This window comes from Boleophthalmus pectinirostris, unplaced genomic scaffold (genome assembly GCF_026225935.1).
Source record: "Boleophthalmus pectinirostris isolate CB_2022bp ecotype Guang Dong unplaced genomic scaffold, ASM2622593v1 HiC_scaffold_17, whole genome shotgun sequence".
Classification (NCBI taxonomy): domain Eukaryota; kingdom Metazoa; phylum Chordata; class Actinopteri; order Gobiiformes; family Gobiidae; genus Boleophthalmus; species Boleophthalmus pectinirostris.
This window is the reverse complement of record NW_026571115.1, coordinates 23,478,350-23,498,564: the sequence shown is the minus strand read 5'-3', so window position 1 is coordinate 23,498,564 and position 20,215 is coordinate 23,478,350. Positions and strand designations below refer to the sequence as shown.

General features: G+C 38.2%; 2 protein-coding genes across 2 annotated transcripts; one reads left to right on the top strand and one right to left on the bottom strand.

Annotated features, from left to right (window-relative positions):
* Window positions 1-1,879: 1,879 nt before the first annotated feature.
* gucy2ca (guanylate cyclase 2Ca) lies at window positions 1,880-17,559 on the top strand. The gene is given in 29 exon segments (XM_020927147.2): window positions 1,880-2,187; window positions 2,799-2,911; window positions 3,310-3,377; window positions 3,527-3,745; window positions 3,833-3,845; window positions 3,847-3,955; window positions 5,697-5,796; window positions 5,869-5,977; window positions 8,538-8,670; window positions 9,665-9,750; window positions 9,831-9,948; window positions 10,028-10,109; window positions 10,242-10,335; window positions 10,413-10,475; window positions 10,550-10,621; window positions 10,783-10,887; window positions 11,248-11,334; window positions 11,418-11,550; window positions 11,621-11,758; window positions 12,061-12,149; window positions 12,228-12,319; window positions 12,786-12,944; window positions 15,022-15,064; window positions 15,066-15,215; window positions 16,092-16,266; window positions 16,374-16,472; window positions 16,552-16,646; window positions 16,722-16,798; window positions 16,990-17,559. Coding segments are annotated over 29 exon segments (3,240 nt in total). The 5' UTR covers window positions 1,880-1,970; the 3' UTR covers window positions 17,192-17,559.
* A 109-nt stretch (window positions 17,560-17,668) lies between these two features.
* Window positions 17,669-19,947, bottom strand: LOC110162429 (uncharacterized). The gene is made up of 3 exons (XM_020927325.2): window positions 19,774-19,947; window positions 19,420-19,707; window positions 17,669-18,101 (listed from the first exon to the last, which is right to left on the bottom strand). The coding sequence occupies exons 1-3, from the start codon at window positions 19,862-19,864 to the stop codon at window positions 17,827-17,829; spliced, it is 654 nt and encodes a 217-aa protein (XP_020782984.1). The 5' UTR covers window positions 19,865-19,947; the 3' UTR covers window positions 17,669-17,826.
* Window positions 19,948-20,215: the final 268 nt, after the last annotated feature.

Sequence of the window (20,215 nt, the reverse complement as noted above, 5' to 3'; positions counted from 1 at the left end):
CATCACACTTGGCTAAGATCACAATAAATATTAAATTGATAAAAACACAAAATTTTTCCAAGACAAACGTACTAAAATTGATAGATAAATAGATTACAATTTATTCATAAGGAATGAAGCTCCTTTTAAAATGATTCATTCTCAATCTTGGGCCTAAAAGCCTCTGACCAGAAGGAAGCAGCTGAGACTCTGAATTTAGTGGATGTTGCACGTCTTCTAACACACTCTGGGACATCTGCTGTAACTGTCTTGAGTACAGGGAGTCCAGGCCGCTCTGAGGAAGACCAATCACTGAACTCATCCATTTAACTAAGTGATTCAGGGAGTTCTTGTTTTTAACAGAGACACTCCCAAATCATGAGACCAACGAAAACGTAAAAACTGATTCCATAAACATCTTATAGAACGGTGTCATCATGGTCATGGTACATGGTAAAAAGAAACTTCCTCAGACAATGAAGACACTGTTTTTTTACACACAGCAGCACAATTATCATCAAAGCTCAATTTTGAATCAATGAGTGGAGTCCACACACTGGACAGACTGCCCCTTTATACGTGTGTGATTACAGTAAACAAACAAACAAAGCACCTGACTGACACTTATGCAGCAAATTCCTCCAGAGAATCTAATGTTGTGAAATCACATAAACCACAAACTGATATTATTTTAGATGTATATATTTACTGTCCAGACAAAGACACTTTTCCTTATACAAACACAGCTCCATTAGCAGGAGGTAGCCATTAAACAGCTGAGATGACACAATAAAACTCCAGTCCTGTTTCCTATCAACGCATCATCCATTTCCTCCACTACCTAGTAGGAAGCCGCTTCTCATAAACCATAATCGCAGTACCACCAATCTATTACAACGTCATACGCTTTTAATATACGCGTTCTACTAGTTTATAACCTTTCAGTCTGAGTAATGGTGAAAACTTTAAATAAAAAAAAAGAGTAGCGAGTATCTTTTAGGTAGAAAAGCTTAAAGGAATATTATTCTATATATTTGAAAGTGGGGTTAAATTTGCCTTGGTGATAAATCTGCTCCTTATCAGCAGCATCAGCAGTGTGAGAAAGACAGTGACGCTGATAAAACTGACTGACTGACCATAGACTGATAAAACTGTTGTTTGAATTGAGTAAGGTTTATGATCAGCAATAAACGTGTTGTAGAACGCAGTACAAAAGAATTCTGAATGCCAAAAAGAACAACTTTATATTTTTAGTTACAATGATTACTTGAAACAATACTTTATGAATTGATAAGAATCACAATTTAGTCAATAGTTAATGTAAATATAATGGTGATATTGAAATGGCTTCACTAAATGGCCTTATGGTCATTCCTAGAGAGAGAAAAACATGTTAAAAATATACTCATAGTTTTCTATTTAAGCTGTTTTTATAGCTGCCAGTATTTATTTATCTGCCCGACTCGAGTTCTTATGTTTATGGCCTAAGTTGACCTTCGGCTCCTCTTTGCTTTTCCATGATGGCTTCTTTAAAAATACTCGCTTGCAATACAACCTCATGTTCAATTTATAGTTTACACATATTTTCTGGTAGCTAATTTCTGAATGTTAGATTTGAGAGGTTGCGTTAAGTGTTTCTTGTTTTTTCATGTTGACAAATAGAATTATCTATGATTAGAAGCGATGCATTGTGGGAATCTGAGGCCCTCCTCCCATTTTTTTCCTACCTGGCACCAACTGTCACCAAAGTTGTTCATTAACACAGGGCAGGTGGATCAGCTCGCACCAGGGTAAATCACCACAAACCCCTCAGAGCAGGTGAACGCAAAAGGCGGTGTCAAGACCACCGGTGTTGTTTTATTTTTTGCACTGGATGTACAATAAGGGATATAATTTTGTTGGAGTCGGACAAATGTGACAGCCTACAATATCAGGATAAATTTTTTTTCATAAGTATTTTCTTGTCATGTAGATGCTTTTGGAAAACACAGATGAAGATGTCCATTTCTCAGAGTCTATTTTGCCTGTGGATATTAATTGTAACAACCACAGCCAACCTCATGCTGGATTCTTGCCTCACTCAGAAATACGCGTACAGGATAAATGTAGTGCTACTTGAAGACAACACGTACGAGTGGAGTCGGCCTTATGTCCAAGCTGCAGTGGAACAGGCGATTGAGGAGGACAGGCTGGAGAATGAGAGGCATGGTATGAAAATCCACATCCGCACTATTGCTCTATTATATCAACCAGCACGCACATTGTCATCTCACATGTAACTCCTCTAGTGTCACATGTCTGTGCTTGTGTGTGTCCATCATAAAAAATGTGTAATTCCCCTCAGTTAATTTAGTTCATAAAATTATAATTGTAAGAACATGCAGAGACCATTTAACATTTTTATTTCAGTTTCACGCAATCAAATGTCCAAGCTTTTGGCAAAGGGACAAGTCTTTATTTTCTATTCATATATTACCTGTTATGTGAATGTTGATTTATATTTTTAAATTACACTGATCCTAATGTGATTATGGATTTTCATTGTTTGCTGGTCTTACATGTAAATAAAACTTTTGTAAGTTCATATGGTCACTGAATATGAATCTTTGACTTACCTGCGACTGATAAATTGTATTGTGCAAGTATTGTTTAGTGAATATGTGAATGTGTGTGAGTGTGTGAGTGTGTGAACTGGCCTGTTATTTTTTTTTTCAGTTATATGTTGACCTGTGTTAACGTGGCCAATTGTTTTTGTCTGAAAATTAATAAAAATATTGGAGAAAAAAATAAATTAATTAATTAAACTTTTGTATCCATAGGTCTTGACTTTACGTTAACGGCCAACTACAATGGTTTCAATACGTCTGGGTACAACAGACAGGGCTGTGGCAGCAGCACCTGTGAGGGAGTCACCATCCTCAAGAGGCTAAAGGTGAGCCTATGTAACATGCATACTCTCACTGACATGTAGTGTTGTCATCGATTTCAAAGGCTCTTTTTAATCATTCAGTACCATCTTTATGCATGGTGACTTTTCTAAGATAAAATATATAATAAATAAAAAAAACAACAACACTTAAGTTAAGTTTTGCTTAAAAAATAACATATTATTGCTTTGCTTAAAATGCTCTGTAGTTTCCAAAGGGCAGCACTTTGGAAACTGTCATGTTTATAAAATGTGCTATATAAATAAAGTGGATTTAATTGAATTGGATAAACATATCATTTTATGTAACATTTCAAAACAACATTTCCTTGAAGAACAGAACATTCCAGACCCTTCCATAGACTTTGAAGTAGATTTGGTGCTTATAACTTGTGCCTTTGCAGGAAAATTTTGAAATAGGATGTGTGATGCTTGGACCATCCTGCACCTACGCCACATTTCAGTTAGTAGAGTAAGTACATTTGATTATCTTGTCCAATTTATTCCTTTTACTGCTCCTATCCATTGATTTCGGTTTCCTGTTGCTGAATTGTCAATTGCTTTAGTAAGAGTCATAATTTTTATCTCTTTAACCCATGTATTCCTTTTATTCTTTTTCAGTCAAGAAATTGGCCTGACCCTGAGTATACCTATCATCTCTGCTGGAAGCTTCGGTTTATCCTGCGATTACAAGCCCAAACTGACTCGGATTTTGCCCCCCGCACGCAAGGTGTCCGACTTCATGGTCAATTTTATCAATGAGAGCTTGTTACCCATAAAACAGTCGTGGAACCGGGTCTACGTGTACAAAAAGGTGAATGCAACAGAGGATTGCTTCTGGTGAGAACACACAGGCAATAAGTCACAATACCTCCATGTCTCCATTATGAGTTTATTAAGTGATTGTTATGGGGTTTTTTTCTACAGGTATATCAATGCATGCACTGGAAGCACCATCACTCAGTTTTGCCACAAACACTCTAAGAGAAATGCTGCGTAATGAAAATGACCTGTTCACAGCTCTCAAGTCAACTAAGAGACACAGCAACAGTAAGTCACAAAGTCAAATCTGCAAAGAAATAGACTGATCTTTGTTGATTTAGCCTAGTATTTAACAGATAAGCTAAATAGTTTCCCCCACACAATTTGTTGAACTACAATTTCTTGAACCTACCTAACAGGGCAGGGATGGGGTGAATTGTATTGTTTACCCAGGGCCCAGCGCAGAGAGTGGCCCTTTACCAAGTCATTGGCATTTTCATTGGTAATGGGCATTTTTCATTAGAGTACATGTCCACCAAGATGATTTGTGCCCAGGGCCCAAAATTGTATGCTACACCCCTGCCTCGGGCTATGTTCATACACATTACAACATTCTAAAAACTCTATTGTTTGTTGTTTAAAACTGAGCTTGAAGACAGTTCAAAATTGTATGGAGGGATTAGCTGTGTAAAGAGCCCATATTACACTTTTTTCTAATCTATGTTATGTTTTGTTTCATTCACACTTTTGAGTAGCCCTTTATTATTAGTCTGTCTACATCTCCAAAGCTCAAAATGCTCTGCTCCGTCTTCTGATATCATATGGTAACCAAGGATGTCCACCACTGCGTTTTTAAACTTCTACTCCTTCACAAAAATCATTTAGATGATTTCAGCCCTGGAATTGCCAAACTCTACTGAACAAAAGGTAAAAGCTAGCAGTTAACATGAAAACTACCACTACACGACATCGCAAGGTGGAACAGAGCATTTTGAGTTTTGGAGAGGTAGACAGACTACAACTCCAGGTAGTTTTTGATCAGGTAAAGATTATAACATGGCCAAAAGCCAGTGAGTGAGAATTTTGTGTGACCTTGCTTATGATTATCTCTGTAATTACTGGAGATTTATTACTTATTTATTTTTTTACAATAGCCAGAAACTGGTGCCATGCTATTATTGGGTGATTGGTTAAGATGGAGCTGAAGATTAACTGGCTTGGCTAACTTCAGTATGGCACACCTGAACCATTTTCATTGCTATATGACCATCAAAGGTTTCACAGAATGAAAGATGGGTGCCATTTGGACTATTGATACTGGGAATGGCATGGTGACACAATTCACACATTAGCAAACACTGTCAAAAAAGTTTTTAAAATGACAAAATACACAATGGATTTAAACAGAACATTTTCAGGAGTGTATGATCAATACAAGCATTCATGGTCCTGTTTAGGTGTGTGATTTTCAAAAAAAAGGAGTGGCTTGTCAATGCAATTTTATATGTGAGAGACCACTTGCTATAGTTCTAATTCAGTTCTTTCTGGTCAAATTGTGTTAAAGTAAAGCTCAGATCAAGCCTAGGTTGACCAGATTTTCAAAATAAAACTGGGACATCCCTGTTTTTTTTGTGGTTGGTAATAATAAAATTGTGAAATGAGTGCATAATTAAGGAAAATTGTTATGCAGGGACCACTCATAACTAACATGTGAGTCAATATAGCCGCATTTTTTGTGTGTGTGTTTTTAAACAGCTTTTCTGTATTTTACCTAAACAAATGACAGTTTGTACCTCTCTTTACTGTTGGCAGGGATCAAATTGGTCAAAAATAGGGACACCTGGGATGTTTCTTTTATAAAACTTGGACAAATCACTGGTTTTGGATAAATCTGCTGGGACAGGGGACACAGGGCTCAGTTTTCAGGGCATGTTGATGCAGCTGCAAAATATCAACAAAAAATCCCCTTATTATTGACAGAATGCAACCCAGAAAATGTATTATTTTTTGTTACCAATTTGTTGTACAGTTTTCATCCTTTGTGGGGGCCCTGCCGACATCGCCTACATAAAGCAGAATTCTGAAAACATCCATCCAGACATTATGTTCATACTCTTAGACGTATACAAGTGAGTACTGTAACTGTTTTGTTTATATCAGGCCGTAACACACCAGAAGTAAACATATTTTCTTTTACACAGTCTGCAATACTACAGCAACAGAACCTCCAGTTATGGCATGGAGAATGTTCTGGTGGTCACTCTTCCTCCGCGAAACTATAGCTGTGGTAATTTGACCTCCAATGACACGGTAAGATCCTATCCAATACTACCTTATTTAGCCTGTTAGACACCCATAGCATTCATCCAGTCAAATGAAGCTCACCGAGGCTGCAACTTATGGGTCAAATTTGAAGCTGAGTTCCATATTAGGACTAGGAATTGATTTATTGAGAAAATAGTGAAATAAAAACATCAGCTGGCAGGTTAGCTATGTCCATTGGTTGCGATCAGATCTGTGGAGAGGCACGCCTATTAAAACTATATGTTTTCAAGGTCATTCACACCCTGAGCGCCTGAGAGAGGCAGCAGGGTACAGCCCCTCCTGAAGATTTCCTCAAAACCAGTACCTTTTTTAGTTATTCTGGTTTTCTCTTTAAGATTTTATTTTATTTTCCTTACTTGATTTGACCAGTTAAACACTCACAATGGTTTTTGGGTGTGTTTGCCTTTTTTTCTCCTTTTTCACTGGTGTCTTTGTTCTTGGCTCTTTGGCCCAGCAGAGAAGGCCTGTTGTGTATTCCAGAGAGCACTTTCTTTCATTGCCCAAGTCCCCAGTGCTGTTTGGAGTTAAGCCTGATATAGTCCTCTGGAACTACAGAAGAGGACACGCAGAGGATGTCGTGCTGAAATGAAAGTGAAACAGTGAAGAAGTAAATCCAAGCTTGCGGTTCCGTCAGACCGCATAGGGAATGTAAGGTCACTGGGAAATAAGATGGACAAGCTGCGTTCAGACCCAGAGGGAGTACGCTGTCAGCAGTATCATGTGCTTCACGGAGATCTGGCTTCCACAGACTGGGATGTGCTTTGCCAGCCCCACGGGGACTGCATCGACAGCATGACGGACAGCATCAACTTCTGTGAGGATACAGTCCACATGCACTGTCCACTGTTACCCAAGCAACAAGCCCTGAAACACCAGCCAGCTGAAGGGTCTACTCAATAAGAAAAAGCCTTCAACTTCGGAGACAAGGACAAGGTGAAGAAGGTACAACGACAGCTAAAGGTCCAGCTCAGGAAGGAACAAAAGGCCTATGGAACAAAATTGGAGGTAAAATCTCAACAGAGCACCAGATGTGTGGAAGGGAATAATACAATAATAATAATAATACATAACACTTGTATAGTGCTTTTCAAGATACCCAAAGACGCTTTATATGAGAAGACAAACAACGACAAACAAGAGAAAAAGACAGCTGAAACAGGAATGAAGACCATCACAGGTTTCAACACCAGCAATGCAGCAGGACAATAGCCCAGACAAGTCAAACAGACTCAATTTGCATTTTAATCATTTTTCATCTCCTGATACCCCCGTCTCTACAGCTCACCACAGACCACTCAGACGGCCATTCATCAGTCCATCACCTCTACTCCCACACCTGCTCCCACCCCGTAGAGAAACCCACCCCAGTGTCTTTGTCATCTTCGCAGGTGAGAAGACAGCTGGAGAAAGTTCATCAAAACAAGTCTCCAGGACCAGCCCAAGTCAGCCCCCGTGTGCTGTACAGCTTGCTGAAATCTCGCACTTTCTCTTCACCCTGAGTCTGAAGCTTGAAAGGAAACCGGTGCTATGGAAGACCTCCTGCATTATGTCAGTGCACAAGAAGCCTATTCCACCTGGATTTAATGACCTCACAGTTGCATGTCATGAAAATATTTGAGAGACTTTTTCTGGCTCAGCTCAGACCCCTGGTGGTTCCAGCTCTGGATCCTCTACAATCAGTGCCATTTAGGTGTGGAAGATGCTGCAATCTGTCTTCTGCAGCCGGCCCACTCACATCTGGATAGTGTTAAGGGCTCTGTGAGGATATTGTTTTTTGATTTCTCCAGTACCTTTAATACAATGCAGCCCTTTCTGATGAGTGAGAAGCTGCTCTGCTTCCTTATGACCACTTGTATATAGCTTAGACTTTTTATTACTTATTTTTCTATTTTATTTTGACTTGTACATATACATTTAGATAATTATACCTTATTTGACTCCTGTCTCTTGCTGTCTTTTTTTGCTAATTATTTAGAATTTATTATTACCATTTATATGTTTTATTCTTTGTCATTATATTATATTGTTATGTGTGAGCTACTGTGTCCAAATAATTTCCCTTGTGGATCAATAAAGTTAGTTTAAATCTAAGTTCTAGCAGTATCCATTATTGAATGAAAGCAAGTTTAATGCCTTAATGTGTAGCCCAGCAAAGCCACAACATCTAACTCCCCACTAGAAAAGTTATAACCTTTCCTCAAACATCATACTTGGACTGTTGGACAATTGAGGGATTACACAGACACCTTGTACAAACACTTAGTCCAGATCTAATCCATCTTCATAGATCATTCTCTCCTGGTTTGGTGATAATATTGATCTAAAATCTCTGTAAAGTCCTGGTTTACTTAAGATGGTTAATCTTTGCTTAACCTCAGTTTGGAACCTCCAAAAAGACTCTCTTTACTGCTACGTCATGGTTTAAAATTATTCCCTGATTCTGATACTCTGATTGTCTTAACGAGTCTGTCTTTGGACTTTTTTTTAACCACATGCCCTATTTACACTTTATAAACTTAATATTAAACTCTTCTGTCTTGTGCAGGTCAATGATTATGTAGCAGGTTACCATGATGGGGCCATCCTGTTTGGGAAAGTATTGCGAGAGAGGATGCTCAGTTTACAGCGGGGGGACATGCCTCATAGTGACCATCCCTTTGCTAATATCTCCTTTTATGGTATGTATGTTTGACCACTGATAACCTGGCTTTCACACAAGAGATACACAGCAAATACTAACTGGAGTGTATCAATGGAAGTGGGAAAGGTCCATTTCCACTATATAGAAGGAAATAGTTGTTCAAGAATACCACTGTCACTGTATAAATAAAGAGAGAACATGCGATTACCAGTTTATGATGCATTTTACTGTTGCTCAGCGAAGCATTCATCAAGTACCTGTTGCCCCTTAAACATGTTTGCATTGTTATGTTATATCTGTAAAGGCAAAGGACTACAATATTTTCTTATAATAATAATAATAATCATAATAAATGTGGTTTATGTCCAAAACAACATATGAAACAAATTATAAACCAATATTGGCTAACGCAATAATCCAGGGGTGTCACACTCAAATTCACAGAAGGTGACTAAGTCGTGGGCCAGGCTCAATATTTATTAAAACATTCTAACAACATCAGCATGTTTTCTCTTCTTTTGAGATATGTAATGTTAAACCTTTGCTTATTAAAATAAATGTTTAATAATACTTTTGCTTAAACATTGAATCCAGAACAAGCATAATGTAAAATAATAACAAAATTTTAAATAAATAATGTCTCTATAGCCCATCTGTAGCCGGTGGGCCAGCTCTAATACATACTTGATATGATCTCGAGGCCTGAGTTTGTCATGTCTGTAATAATCAATATTACTACAAACAATTTATTTCAATAGCATCAAGGTTCTGATAAAAATTTACATTATTTTATAGATTTAACAAATCCAAGATCAGCCTTTTTATTTGACATAGTTTGACTAGTAAATGAATGCATGAACCTTTTGTTTTATAATAACTGAATTGAGTGGATCAAAAGTCAATAGTAATAAATCAAAATCGCAGTATTAAACAACTATGTCGCAACATTTTCCAATCCAAATTGTAAAAGGCATGTGTTTGAAAAAGTCAGCTGTATTTGTTAAAACGGTTGCTTTGTTTGCTGTATCCAGGCATGGCGGGACACTATGTACTTGACCAATACGGAGACAGAGATGTCAACTTCACTCTACTTTACACATCCACCCTTACAGGCGAGGTGAAGCAACACACTAGTACTGGCAAGTTTTAATTGAATATATTTTACACAAGTCTTACATTGTTTGTTTTACTTCGCAGTACACAACTCTTTTCACATTTGACACGTCCAAAAATGAAACACAAATACTAGATGTATCTCCTGCTCTGCCCTGGAAGGATGGTGTTCTTCCTGACGATGACCCAGAGATGATAGATCGTAATACACTCAGTCCATTCTGATTTATTTAATGCAATCATTCAAATGATTTCAAATTATTTGTATCTTATGATTTCAGGTATAACTTCTCAGGATATCATTGTAATAGTTTTGAGTCTCAGTGTTGTTGTGGTCACAGCCATTGCACTCATCTTCTACAGGTACAAACATTCATTTTAATTAACCAATATAAGTAAAAATTAGGCCTTTAGATAAATTATCAGTAGTGACTGTAATGCATCAGCAAAAATACTATTTGGTTTTGGTTGATGTTTTGCTTTGAAAACCTCTAGGCAGAACAGAAAGGAGCGCCTCATGCAGAAAAAGTGGTCACACATAGAGCCTCATCTGATTGGTCCTCTGGATGAAAAAGAGGCTTGTCTAAAGGTACAGAAGTCTACTAGTTTAACATAAAATTAAATATTATGCAACTATACTTCAGCATTACAGTATTTTTGTGTTAGATTGACGATGACAAGAGAAAAGACAGTATATTCCTTGCTCATCGAGGGCGTTATGACAAGAAGGTAATATATGTTTTTTTAAAAACCTTCAGCTGTTTTTTTTTATACAAAGACTAACTTTTTTTTTTTCATTTCAGCCAGTCATTTTGAAAGAGTTGAAACATTTAGATGGTGATTTTACTGAAGAGCAGAAAATTGAGCTCAACACGGCAAGTGAACCTTTATATTTATGTATAATAAAGCTAATGGGGTTATAAATAAATAAATAGATAAATGGATAAATAAATGAATAGTTATATACATACCGTTTAAATATTGTGTGATTTAGAAATGGCTGTCAAGTGTAAACAAGTTTCATTCTAAATTGCAGTTACTCCGTATTGACTACTACAACTTGACCAAGTTCTACGGCACAGTTCAGTTTGAGTACGGTGTGTTTGGTGTATTTGAGCTGTGCCAGAGAGGCTCCCTCAGGGTAAGGATACTCTCGTGCCTCATCTGCATGAAATCTATAATTTATATAAAAATATAGCTTCAAATATTCTTGCAGTTATATATTTTTACATGATTAACAACACAGTCTATATACTTTTAAAATAAGTCTCATGCAGTCACATTGTGTTGTATTTGTCTCGATTGTTTCAGGGTTTTGATGTAAAAACCATGACTACATTAAACACTTAGATGATTTTTCTGGCCTCTTTGTGGCTCTCACAATGACTTTACAGTTTGTCTGATAAGGGACAGATAGTTAAAGTGCAGCAGTGGAGTGTGTGCATGTAATCACACACACATTAACTCAACACCGGGTTCATAATACTGTTTGTCTTCACAGTACATTCTGAATGACACGATCTCCTATCCTGATGAGACCTTCATGGATATGGAGTTCAAGATTTCAGTCATGTATGACATCGCAAAGGTGCACTTTTTTTCTATTTGTCAGTATTGTGGTAATAAAACATACTCTGTTCTGTTGTGTTCACTGATGCTTGTGTTATACAGGGTATGTCCTATCTTCACTCAAGTAGCATAGGAGCTCATGGTCGCCTTAAATCCACTAACTGTGTGGTGGACAATCGCATGGTGGTCAAGATCACAGACTTTGGTTGTCATACTATTCTCAGCCCCGGCAAAGGTGAGACAGTTTTGCTTTTACTGAAGAAAACTAAATGAAACATATCCTCACCATTTCATCTCCTCTTCAGATTTGTGGACAGCCCCAGAGCACCTTCGTAAATACGGGATATCTCAAAAAGGCGACGTGTACAGCTATGCCATTATTGCACACGAGATCACCATGAGAAAGATGACGTTCTACTCACAGTCCTGCTCAGATAAAGCAGGTGAGCATTCATCCATAAGTATTTCTAAATTAACTTTTGATCGATAGGGTTTTGGAATAAAAATTTAGATCTAGTTCAGATCAACAACTTGAATATTTGAATATTTTTATCTTGAATTACACTATTTATAAGTTTGCCCTGTTTAGGTAAAGCCATTTTAGAGTTGCTTTAAAAAAGAAAAAGTTACATTGGAAACTGTGATTGATCAATACGATAAGAAAAACATATTTGTTATTTGCTTATTTTCTTTGCCACATTATCAAATCCTTTAGGTTGATCATATTGCTTTTCTTCCTGTACAGAAAAACTCTACAGAGTGCAGCATCCCAGTATGACTGGAGTCTTCAGACCTGACCTCAGTTTTGACGGTGCATCAGAGAGAGAAATTGAGGTGGGAAAAGACACTTGGACACCTGGACATATCACTGAAGAGCAGTATAATCTTAGTGGCTTGTGTGTATTTTCACAGCTGTACACTTTAATAAAGAACTGCTGGGATGAAGATCCAGAACGCAGACCAGATTTTAAGAAAATAGAGCTAACCCTTGGTAAGATTTTTAGGTAAGTTGCCATCTAATACAGTATAATTAGAGCTGGGTAGCAGCACCTTTAATAGATGTAATAGACTACCATATGCAAGTCTATAAAGTTATTATTATATTGTTGATTTAAGATTCATGTTTTTTGTGCTATACGTATACTTGTTGTTTTTTTGTTTTTTTTATACCGAGATCTGTGCATTATTGAATGTTCTTTTTTAGTTGATTACACAGTTCACAGTTGATTAAATTCACATTACGTTACTAGTGTATTTTTTTCACACAATACATTTGACTTTTTTTTTATTCAAGAATCACAACTTTTACTTCAAAATTAGTAATATTATTTTAAGAACTTACTATTTTGACTGCTTGGCCCACCTCTTAGTATAATGAAAACATGCACATTTCCAAAAATATTGTGAACAGATATTTTTTCACCAAATGTCTGAAAGTAGAAAGATCTATTTTTATTTTCCGTTTTACAGTGCTCTCCACAACACAGACAGTGAGACCTACATGGACAACCTGATTCGTCGCCTGCAGATGTACTCCAGGAACTTGGAGCACCTAGTGGAGCAGAGAACAGCTCTGTACAAAGCTGAGAGAGACAGAGCAGACTGCCTCAACTTCATGCTCCTCCCTGGGTAAATCTCATGATGGCTTATTTACAGTGAGGGGAAGAATACTTTGAAAAGTAAGTCAGTTGGTTTGTGATTCGAAGGTTGAGGGTTTGAATCCCTCTCTCACAGATGAATGCTGTTGTTGTGTCCTTAGGGGAGACCTGTAACCCACCTTGCCCTCAGTGTATGAATGTGTGTGTCAGTGGAGAGCACTTCTTTGTAGGGGTGTCAAATTATCGCGTTAATTGCGATTAATTAATTACAGTCATATTTAGCGCGTTATGTTTTTTAATCGCGTTAATCTAATTTTTATTCTCTAACTTTACTGTTTCTGTATGCGAGTTGCTTTATTATAAAACCTGTTTTTATGTGTTGTTGGGACAACAACAACAACACACACACACACACACACAAAACACATTTATAATTTTTTTTTATTTCGGTAATTCCACTCATTGCCGGAAACCCACACAAAACGCGTGCAGTAAGAGCGATGTAAACATGAGTCGCACAATGGACGAGGTCGAAGAGCCAGTAGAACAGAGGCAGCAGTGCACAGGTAAAAACACATTCGTGTCTTGGAAATTATTCTCCCGAAGTGAAATATAAAAGAAAATAACAAATATAAAATCGCCTACAACTTAAATGTCACTGGTGAAAACAACCTGCATAGACTCATGATGTCTGCACTACTGTCCTATAGTGACCTGCCACATGAGGGGACACGCACACACAAACACACACAAACACACACACAAACACAAACACACACCTTCATCATCGTCATTAACCTGAGAACGCGCGGACCACGTTTCCTTCCGTAGTTACTGCGCGGACAACGACGTGCTCCCATGCGCGTGTGATCGTGATGTGATGTGTGGATCGTGTTTTCTCGCGTACGCGGCGTAAACCGCGCTTCCTCCTGTGAACTAACACCAGAACTAACACCAAGACTAAAACCAGGACTTATCCAGTCCAGGACTAAACCAGGTCTAAACCAGGACTAAACCAGTCCAGGACTAAACCAGAACTAAAACCAGAACTAAAACCAGGTCTAAACCAGGTCTAAACCAGGTCTAAACCAGGACTAAACCAGAACTAAAACCAGGTCTAAACCAGGAATAAACCAGAACTAAAACCAGAACTAAAACCAGGTCTAAACCAGGTCTAAACCAGGTCTAAACCAGGACTAAACCAGAACTAACACCAGGACTAAAACAGGATTAATCCATTCCAGGACTAAACTAGGACTAAAGCAGGTCTAAACCAGGACTAAAACAAGGACTAAAACCAGTGATCTCATATATAAAGCATTTCTCTATCAATAATATTTTTAATATGGTTAAGGAAAGACTGGACTTTTTATTGTCTTTAAGTAGACAAAAGTTATTATGTTCAGATTTCCTAGTCTTTGCTACTTTACAGCAAACAGTTTCTTATTCATGGAGACTTGGGCTCAACAGCCAATTTGGAGAGATTTGTTAAACAATAAATGACTTTATAAAGTCACTTTTTTTAATCTATATCAGTCTTTTGATCTGCCACAATAATGTAATAATGAATTTAAATGAAAATACCTCAAATTGAAGGCTTTTCTCAGCAATTTTTAGGTGAGATTAAAATGAGATTAATTAGATTAATTAATTACAGATCATAATTAATTAATCTCTCAATTTTTTTAATCGCATGACAGCACTACTTCTTTGATGTAACATACTTTGAGTGCCTTGAAGGTGGAAAAGTGCTATACCATTGGATTAAAAACTGTTCTATCTCTTATGTTTGTTTGATATGCAAATTTGTGACAATATAGAGAAGGAGAAAATCACACATGAATACACTACAAGAGCAGTGTTTGCTATTCTTCTTTCTAGTTGAAACTAATTGCAAGATTAAGTGGCGCTGTGTATTAATTTGATTTTAGATAAGTAATTCTGGTCTGAAAACCACCACATGAGTAACTGGAAAACAGTCTAGCCTACTCATAATGAATTAGTATACTGAATACATATTTTCACTACATGTAGTTCCTTCACAGCACTGCTTATTTTTATTATGCTTATTCTCCTTCATTGAAAACCATTGTGTGTTGTTGTCTCAGCCCTGTAGTGCGTTCCCTGAAAGAGACAGGCCGAGTGGAGCCAGGAGCTGTTTGAGGAGGTGACCATCTACTTCAGTGATATTGTGGGTTTCACCACTCTGTGCCACTACAGCACCCCCATGGAGGTGGTAGACATGCTTAATGACATCTACAAGAACTTTGACAGCATCCTTGACCACCATGATGTCTATAAGGTACTGCAGAAGAAAAAAAACAAGAGCAGTTTTGTCACTATCACGGTTTTAAAGTAATAATATCCTTACTTAAAAGTTCTAGTTCCACTATAAGTAGTCCATGTGTCGTGTGACCAAAGCTTTATGTTTATAATATTCAAAGTTTTATGTCTCTCAGCTTAAAATTTCACCATGTAACTTTTCTGGAGAGTCACCGCCTGCTGGTCTCCATGGAGATGTTCTCGCTTTGTCTGTTTCACAGTGTGGAAATAAATGTATCTCCATGGAAACAAGCAGCTGTTGTTGTTGCTTTACTATGAAAAGTTCTATCCAGGCTGACACCGCCTTGTGCCCCTGCTCAATTTCATTTCTCTCCAGCAACTAGGTCAGGAATCGGAATACACTAGACAGTTTGCAAAAACCCCGGAAGTGCAAGTCCAGGCACCAGCCAATCAGTGAAGAGCCATACATTTTGTTTTGGCAATGATTCTCGAGATCGAGGATTTAAAGCCACCAAAGAGAATGTTTGGTGAATTTTATCAAGAGGAAAGACATTATTGCCCTTCCTACAGGATTTGGGAAAAGCTTAATATACCAGTTAGCCTAATTAATGGCGTATTACATACATCCAGACCAAACAGCAGCCATTGGTTAAATGAAAAAAGTACCCGCCTACCGTCGAGCAAACAAATTCTAATGCTGCGAGATCAGACGGTTTCTACAAAGTGAAACCGGCTGATGAATCAGGCTGGAAAAGTTCCACGGGTATGACATTAAACTTATCTATCTTCAGGAGACAAGCAGATGGAGAGGGGTGCCTTTTAAATGAACAGTACACTTCCCTAAGTTTTGTCTTGTCCACCCATATCAGATCATTATCACACTTCTCTTTTCCAGGTGGAGACAATAGGAGATGCCTACATGGTGTCTTCAGGTTTACCCAACCGTAATGGGGACAGACATGCAGTGGACATTGCCCACATGGCCCTGGATATACTGTCCTTTGTAGGGACCTACCAGCTGGAACACTTACCTGGTATTCCACTATGGATTCGAATCGGTGTTCATTCAGGCACGGAAAAAATGCTTTTTATTTTGTTCATGTACATATATAGGTTTTATGCTTTTGTCTGCCCTAACGATTTAGGTCAGTATATTGAAATGTATGCTTGTGCGTAGGACCCTGTGCTGCTGGGGTGGTGGGGAACAAGATGCCTCGTTACTGTTTATTTGGCGATACAGTGAACACCGCTTCCAGGATGGAGTCTACAGGCCTGCGTGAGAAGACACCCTTTCATTTAAAGACTTACAGCAAGTGTGTCAGTGATTGATTTACCTATTCAAACTGGTCTTACAGCTTTGAGGATACATGTGAGCAAGTCCACCATCAACATCCTGAAGAGAACAGACTGTCAGTTTGAGTACGAGCAAAGAGGAGAGACGTACCTCAAGGTGAAGCATTCAGTGACTTTTCTCTCACTGTGCAGATGTATATGGGACATTTACTTTAGTCATTAATCCTTACAGGGAAAAGGCAAAGAGATAACCTACTGGCTGACAGGTGTAACAGGCCAGAAATACAACCTCCCCACACCTCCAACTGCGTAAGTTACACTGCAGTAAAACATGCAAATACTGACTATACATAACATTTTGTTGACTGTTATTAACAAAATCATTATATAAACAAGAGGTTTGTATTCAAATTGACCATTTTTAATTAGTGTTGATATTATTTTTATGAGTTTATAGTATTTACATTTATTTCTTACTTTGTTTACATTTGATGACACAGAGAGAACTTCCAGCGGCTTCAACAGGACTTGGCTGAAATGATCCAGGTCAGTTTAGCGGAGCGTGCAGCATGTACTGAGGGCTTTGAGAAGAGGAAGACCCTGTCCACCAAAATCCGACGACGGGAAACCAACAGCAGTACACAGAGTGATCCCCCAGACTACTTCCACTTGGCTGTCACCGACAGCAGCACCTACCTGTGAGCCCCCTGCTGAGCTTTGTAAGGGACACATACTCAGGAACACAGGGACTGCCACAAAATGACTTCTTCCTCAAGCATACATAGATCATACTTATATGCTCTAAAACTGTGCAATGGACACTATTCAGTAGTGTTGATAGATTAAGTAAATTATTACAAAGACTTCTCGGTTATAAAACTGAGGCCAAGTTAGTAAAAACATAACAGAGGAAGCAGAGAAAATGTTAAATGAATGCATATAAGAGGTTTCTATGATAAAACTATCGATGCTCAGCCCAGTCAACAAGTGTCCATCTATTTGGAAATGTTCTGTTTTTGTTTGAATACTGCTGGTTTGAAAGCTCATTGATTGAGAATTATGACAAAAAATGTTTACCGTGTAAATAACCCTTTCTGCTGCTAAGCCAGCTCACATTTATATACCACATATATCCAGCTAGTGTAGAATGTGAGATGTGAATAAATAAATCTGAGAATATTTCTCTTTTACTGCAGAGATGTTTAATTCCAACACTTCTTGTAAATAAGGTACAAAATGTTACTATTTCTGTGTAAATATAGTGAACACATCTCTGATGAGGATCAGCAGCACAACATTTCAAATACATTGTGAGTAACAGAACACATAGAAAAGCATTAGAGAGTTTTGGGGCTGACCAGCTCTGTAGCTGGGAGTGGAAGAGTTTTGGTGGTGACCAGCTCTGTAGCTGGGAGTGGAACAGTCTCCTGTCTCACAGCACTTCCTTTGAGCCCACTCCAGTCCCTCCCTTCATGTTCTGTGCTCTCACTTTCAGGACTCACTCCTTCTTGCCACACAGTGGCGGTGTGGAGTAAAGTGCTGCAGCCCTCAGATGGGGGCACACAGTGAGGTGGGTCTGTTTTCAGAAGTGGGTGCTCTGGTGGCACCTCCTCTGCAAAAATAAAATGTAGAATGTAAAAGTACAAAATTAGGAAAAGATTTGGGTGACAATAAGTAACTAAGCTGATAGAGCTGTCAGATCCAATGACCCACAGGTGTACACTGGTGTATGAATGTGTGTGAATGGGTGAATGGTTCTTTGGTGTAAAGTGCTTTGAAGGAGGAAAAGCGTTGTTGACCATTTACTATATTCTCATCACAGAATGCAATGATGTAAGGCCGGAAGTCCACAAACAAACAGAAAGATGCCACTATATATTTTAACCAACTGCCCTTTCAAATGCAATAATTTCTAGCAGCAACTAATTAATACTTTGTGTGAATTCTATACATGCTGTTTATCCAATTTATTTATTTCAGATTATTCTGACTGTGACATTTGCATAGTTGGAAAGACACCCTAAAATGCAAATATTTATTACATATGACTGGTATCTTACTAATAAATTACACATGAATGAAAATAAGGAGGTGTGCAGAAATCTTTTGTATGTTTTTGCTGCTCCCTCTCCTTCAACACACCTGTTTTCAAAAAACTGAGGTGCAAAGTTCTCATTAATATCACACCCGTGTTTTTACCAGAAGAGCGTATGCTTCCTAAAACCGCACCTACTGCCCAGTACCCACCATCATCACGAAAAGAGATTCTTTAATGACAATGTTAAACAGCTAAAAGAAGGTTAACAGAAACACTCTCTGATTTCTACAGACGTTTACTTCTGTTCAACACAACTACGTCTGTTTCCTTCAGATATAAATATATTTGACACATCCTCTCACACCAACAGATGTACAATGAGTTGAAACTATTGTAACCCTATGGGGACTTAAGGGGCCCTGGTTGTTACACTTCAGCAGCTATCTTACCAGTGCTCTGCTTCCATACTCAAACTAGGCTAAAAAACAGCACCATACTGTACATACACTTGTGGATTATTTGATATGTAGTTTAAATGAGTCATGGAGAGCACATATTTCATGTTTATAAAAGTAGTATAGATTTTGTAATGTGTTTTGTGGTTTTCCACTGCATTGAGCTTATTAACACAGTTGATTAGTTATTATAACCTTGGATAACTTGCTTGGACCGTTGCATATTATCATTGTGTCCTTGGGCAAGACACTTCACCCACCTTGCCCATGAAGTACTAGTAGTGTGTGAGTGAGTGAGTAATTGGTGGCATTATTATTATAAATGTTAATAGTAATGGGAATAAATAATAAAATAAAGCAATAAAAAATATAAAAAATAATAATGGCATATACTTGAGGAGAGAAAGAAACAAACCCTAAAATGAGCAGTCTCTTACCTGTGGATTGTCTTTTGTGCCTTCTGTATATGACCAGCCAAATGGTCAGAGCCACAAGGGAGGCCAGAGTGATCAGCAACACAACAGTCAACACTTGTGGGATAAATACTGCCCCCTTCTGGTCAGCAGGGGGCGAGTTCTTCAGCTGGACTACTGTCTGGTCAGCAGGGGGCGTATTCTTCAGCCGGACCAGTTGCTGGTCAGCAGTGGGCCTATTCTTCAGCGGGACCACTGTCTGGTCAGCAGCGGGCATGTTCTTCATCCGGACCAGATTGGTTAGGAACGGCTCTGAAAGTAACAACACCAAGTCTAGTCACTGATATTATGCATTTTTAATTGCACCATAGCTCTTACCAGTGGGCATTTGATGCCCAAGATCCCTGGGCATGCAAACTTGAAGCAATGAGTCCCATTTATATCCAGGTGCACAGCTCTTCTTAGGCATTGCAGAGAAAACATGAAATGACGCTGTTATGTTGTTAGGGTTGCTCACTCTACATAACAGCCTTCTGGTGACAAAAGCTGAGAATATACTGCTACAGCTAATCAGTTTCAGTTCCTGTGTAGAGAGGAAAGGGTGAATCATGTGTCCCCTGGGAGTCTAGAGAGGGAAGTGCAGTTTGACCTCAAGGGACTCCTATATACCTTTTAATTTAGGATTCAAGCATATCTTTATTGCACATTAGTAATATTAAAAAAAACACACACAATTAAAACAAACAAACAAAAAACAACCGTTGTTTGTTTGTCCAGCAGCAATAAGCTCTTTGCGGTCTCACTCTGTTTTGTTAATTCC

Coding starts and splice junctions, on each gene's coding strand:
- LOC110162429 (XM_020927325.2), bottom strand. CDS start 19,864: ATGCCTAAGAAGAGCTGTGCACCTGGATATAAATGGGACTCATTGCTT. Junction 19,708..19,773: donor TGGGCATCAAATGCCCACTG/GTAAGAGCTATG, acceptor TGTTACTTTCAG/AGCCGTTCCTAACCAATCTG. Junction 18,102..19,419: donor GCACAAAAGACAATCCACAG/GTAAGAGACTGC, acceptor TTATTTTTGCAG/AGGAGGTGCCACCAGAGCAC.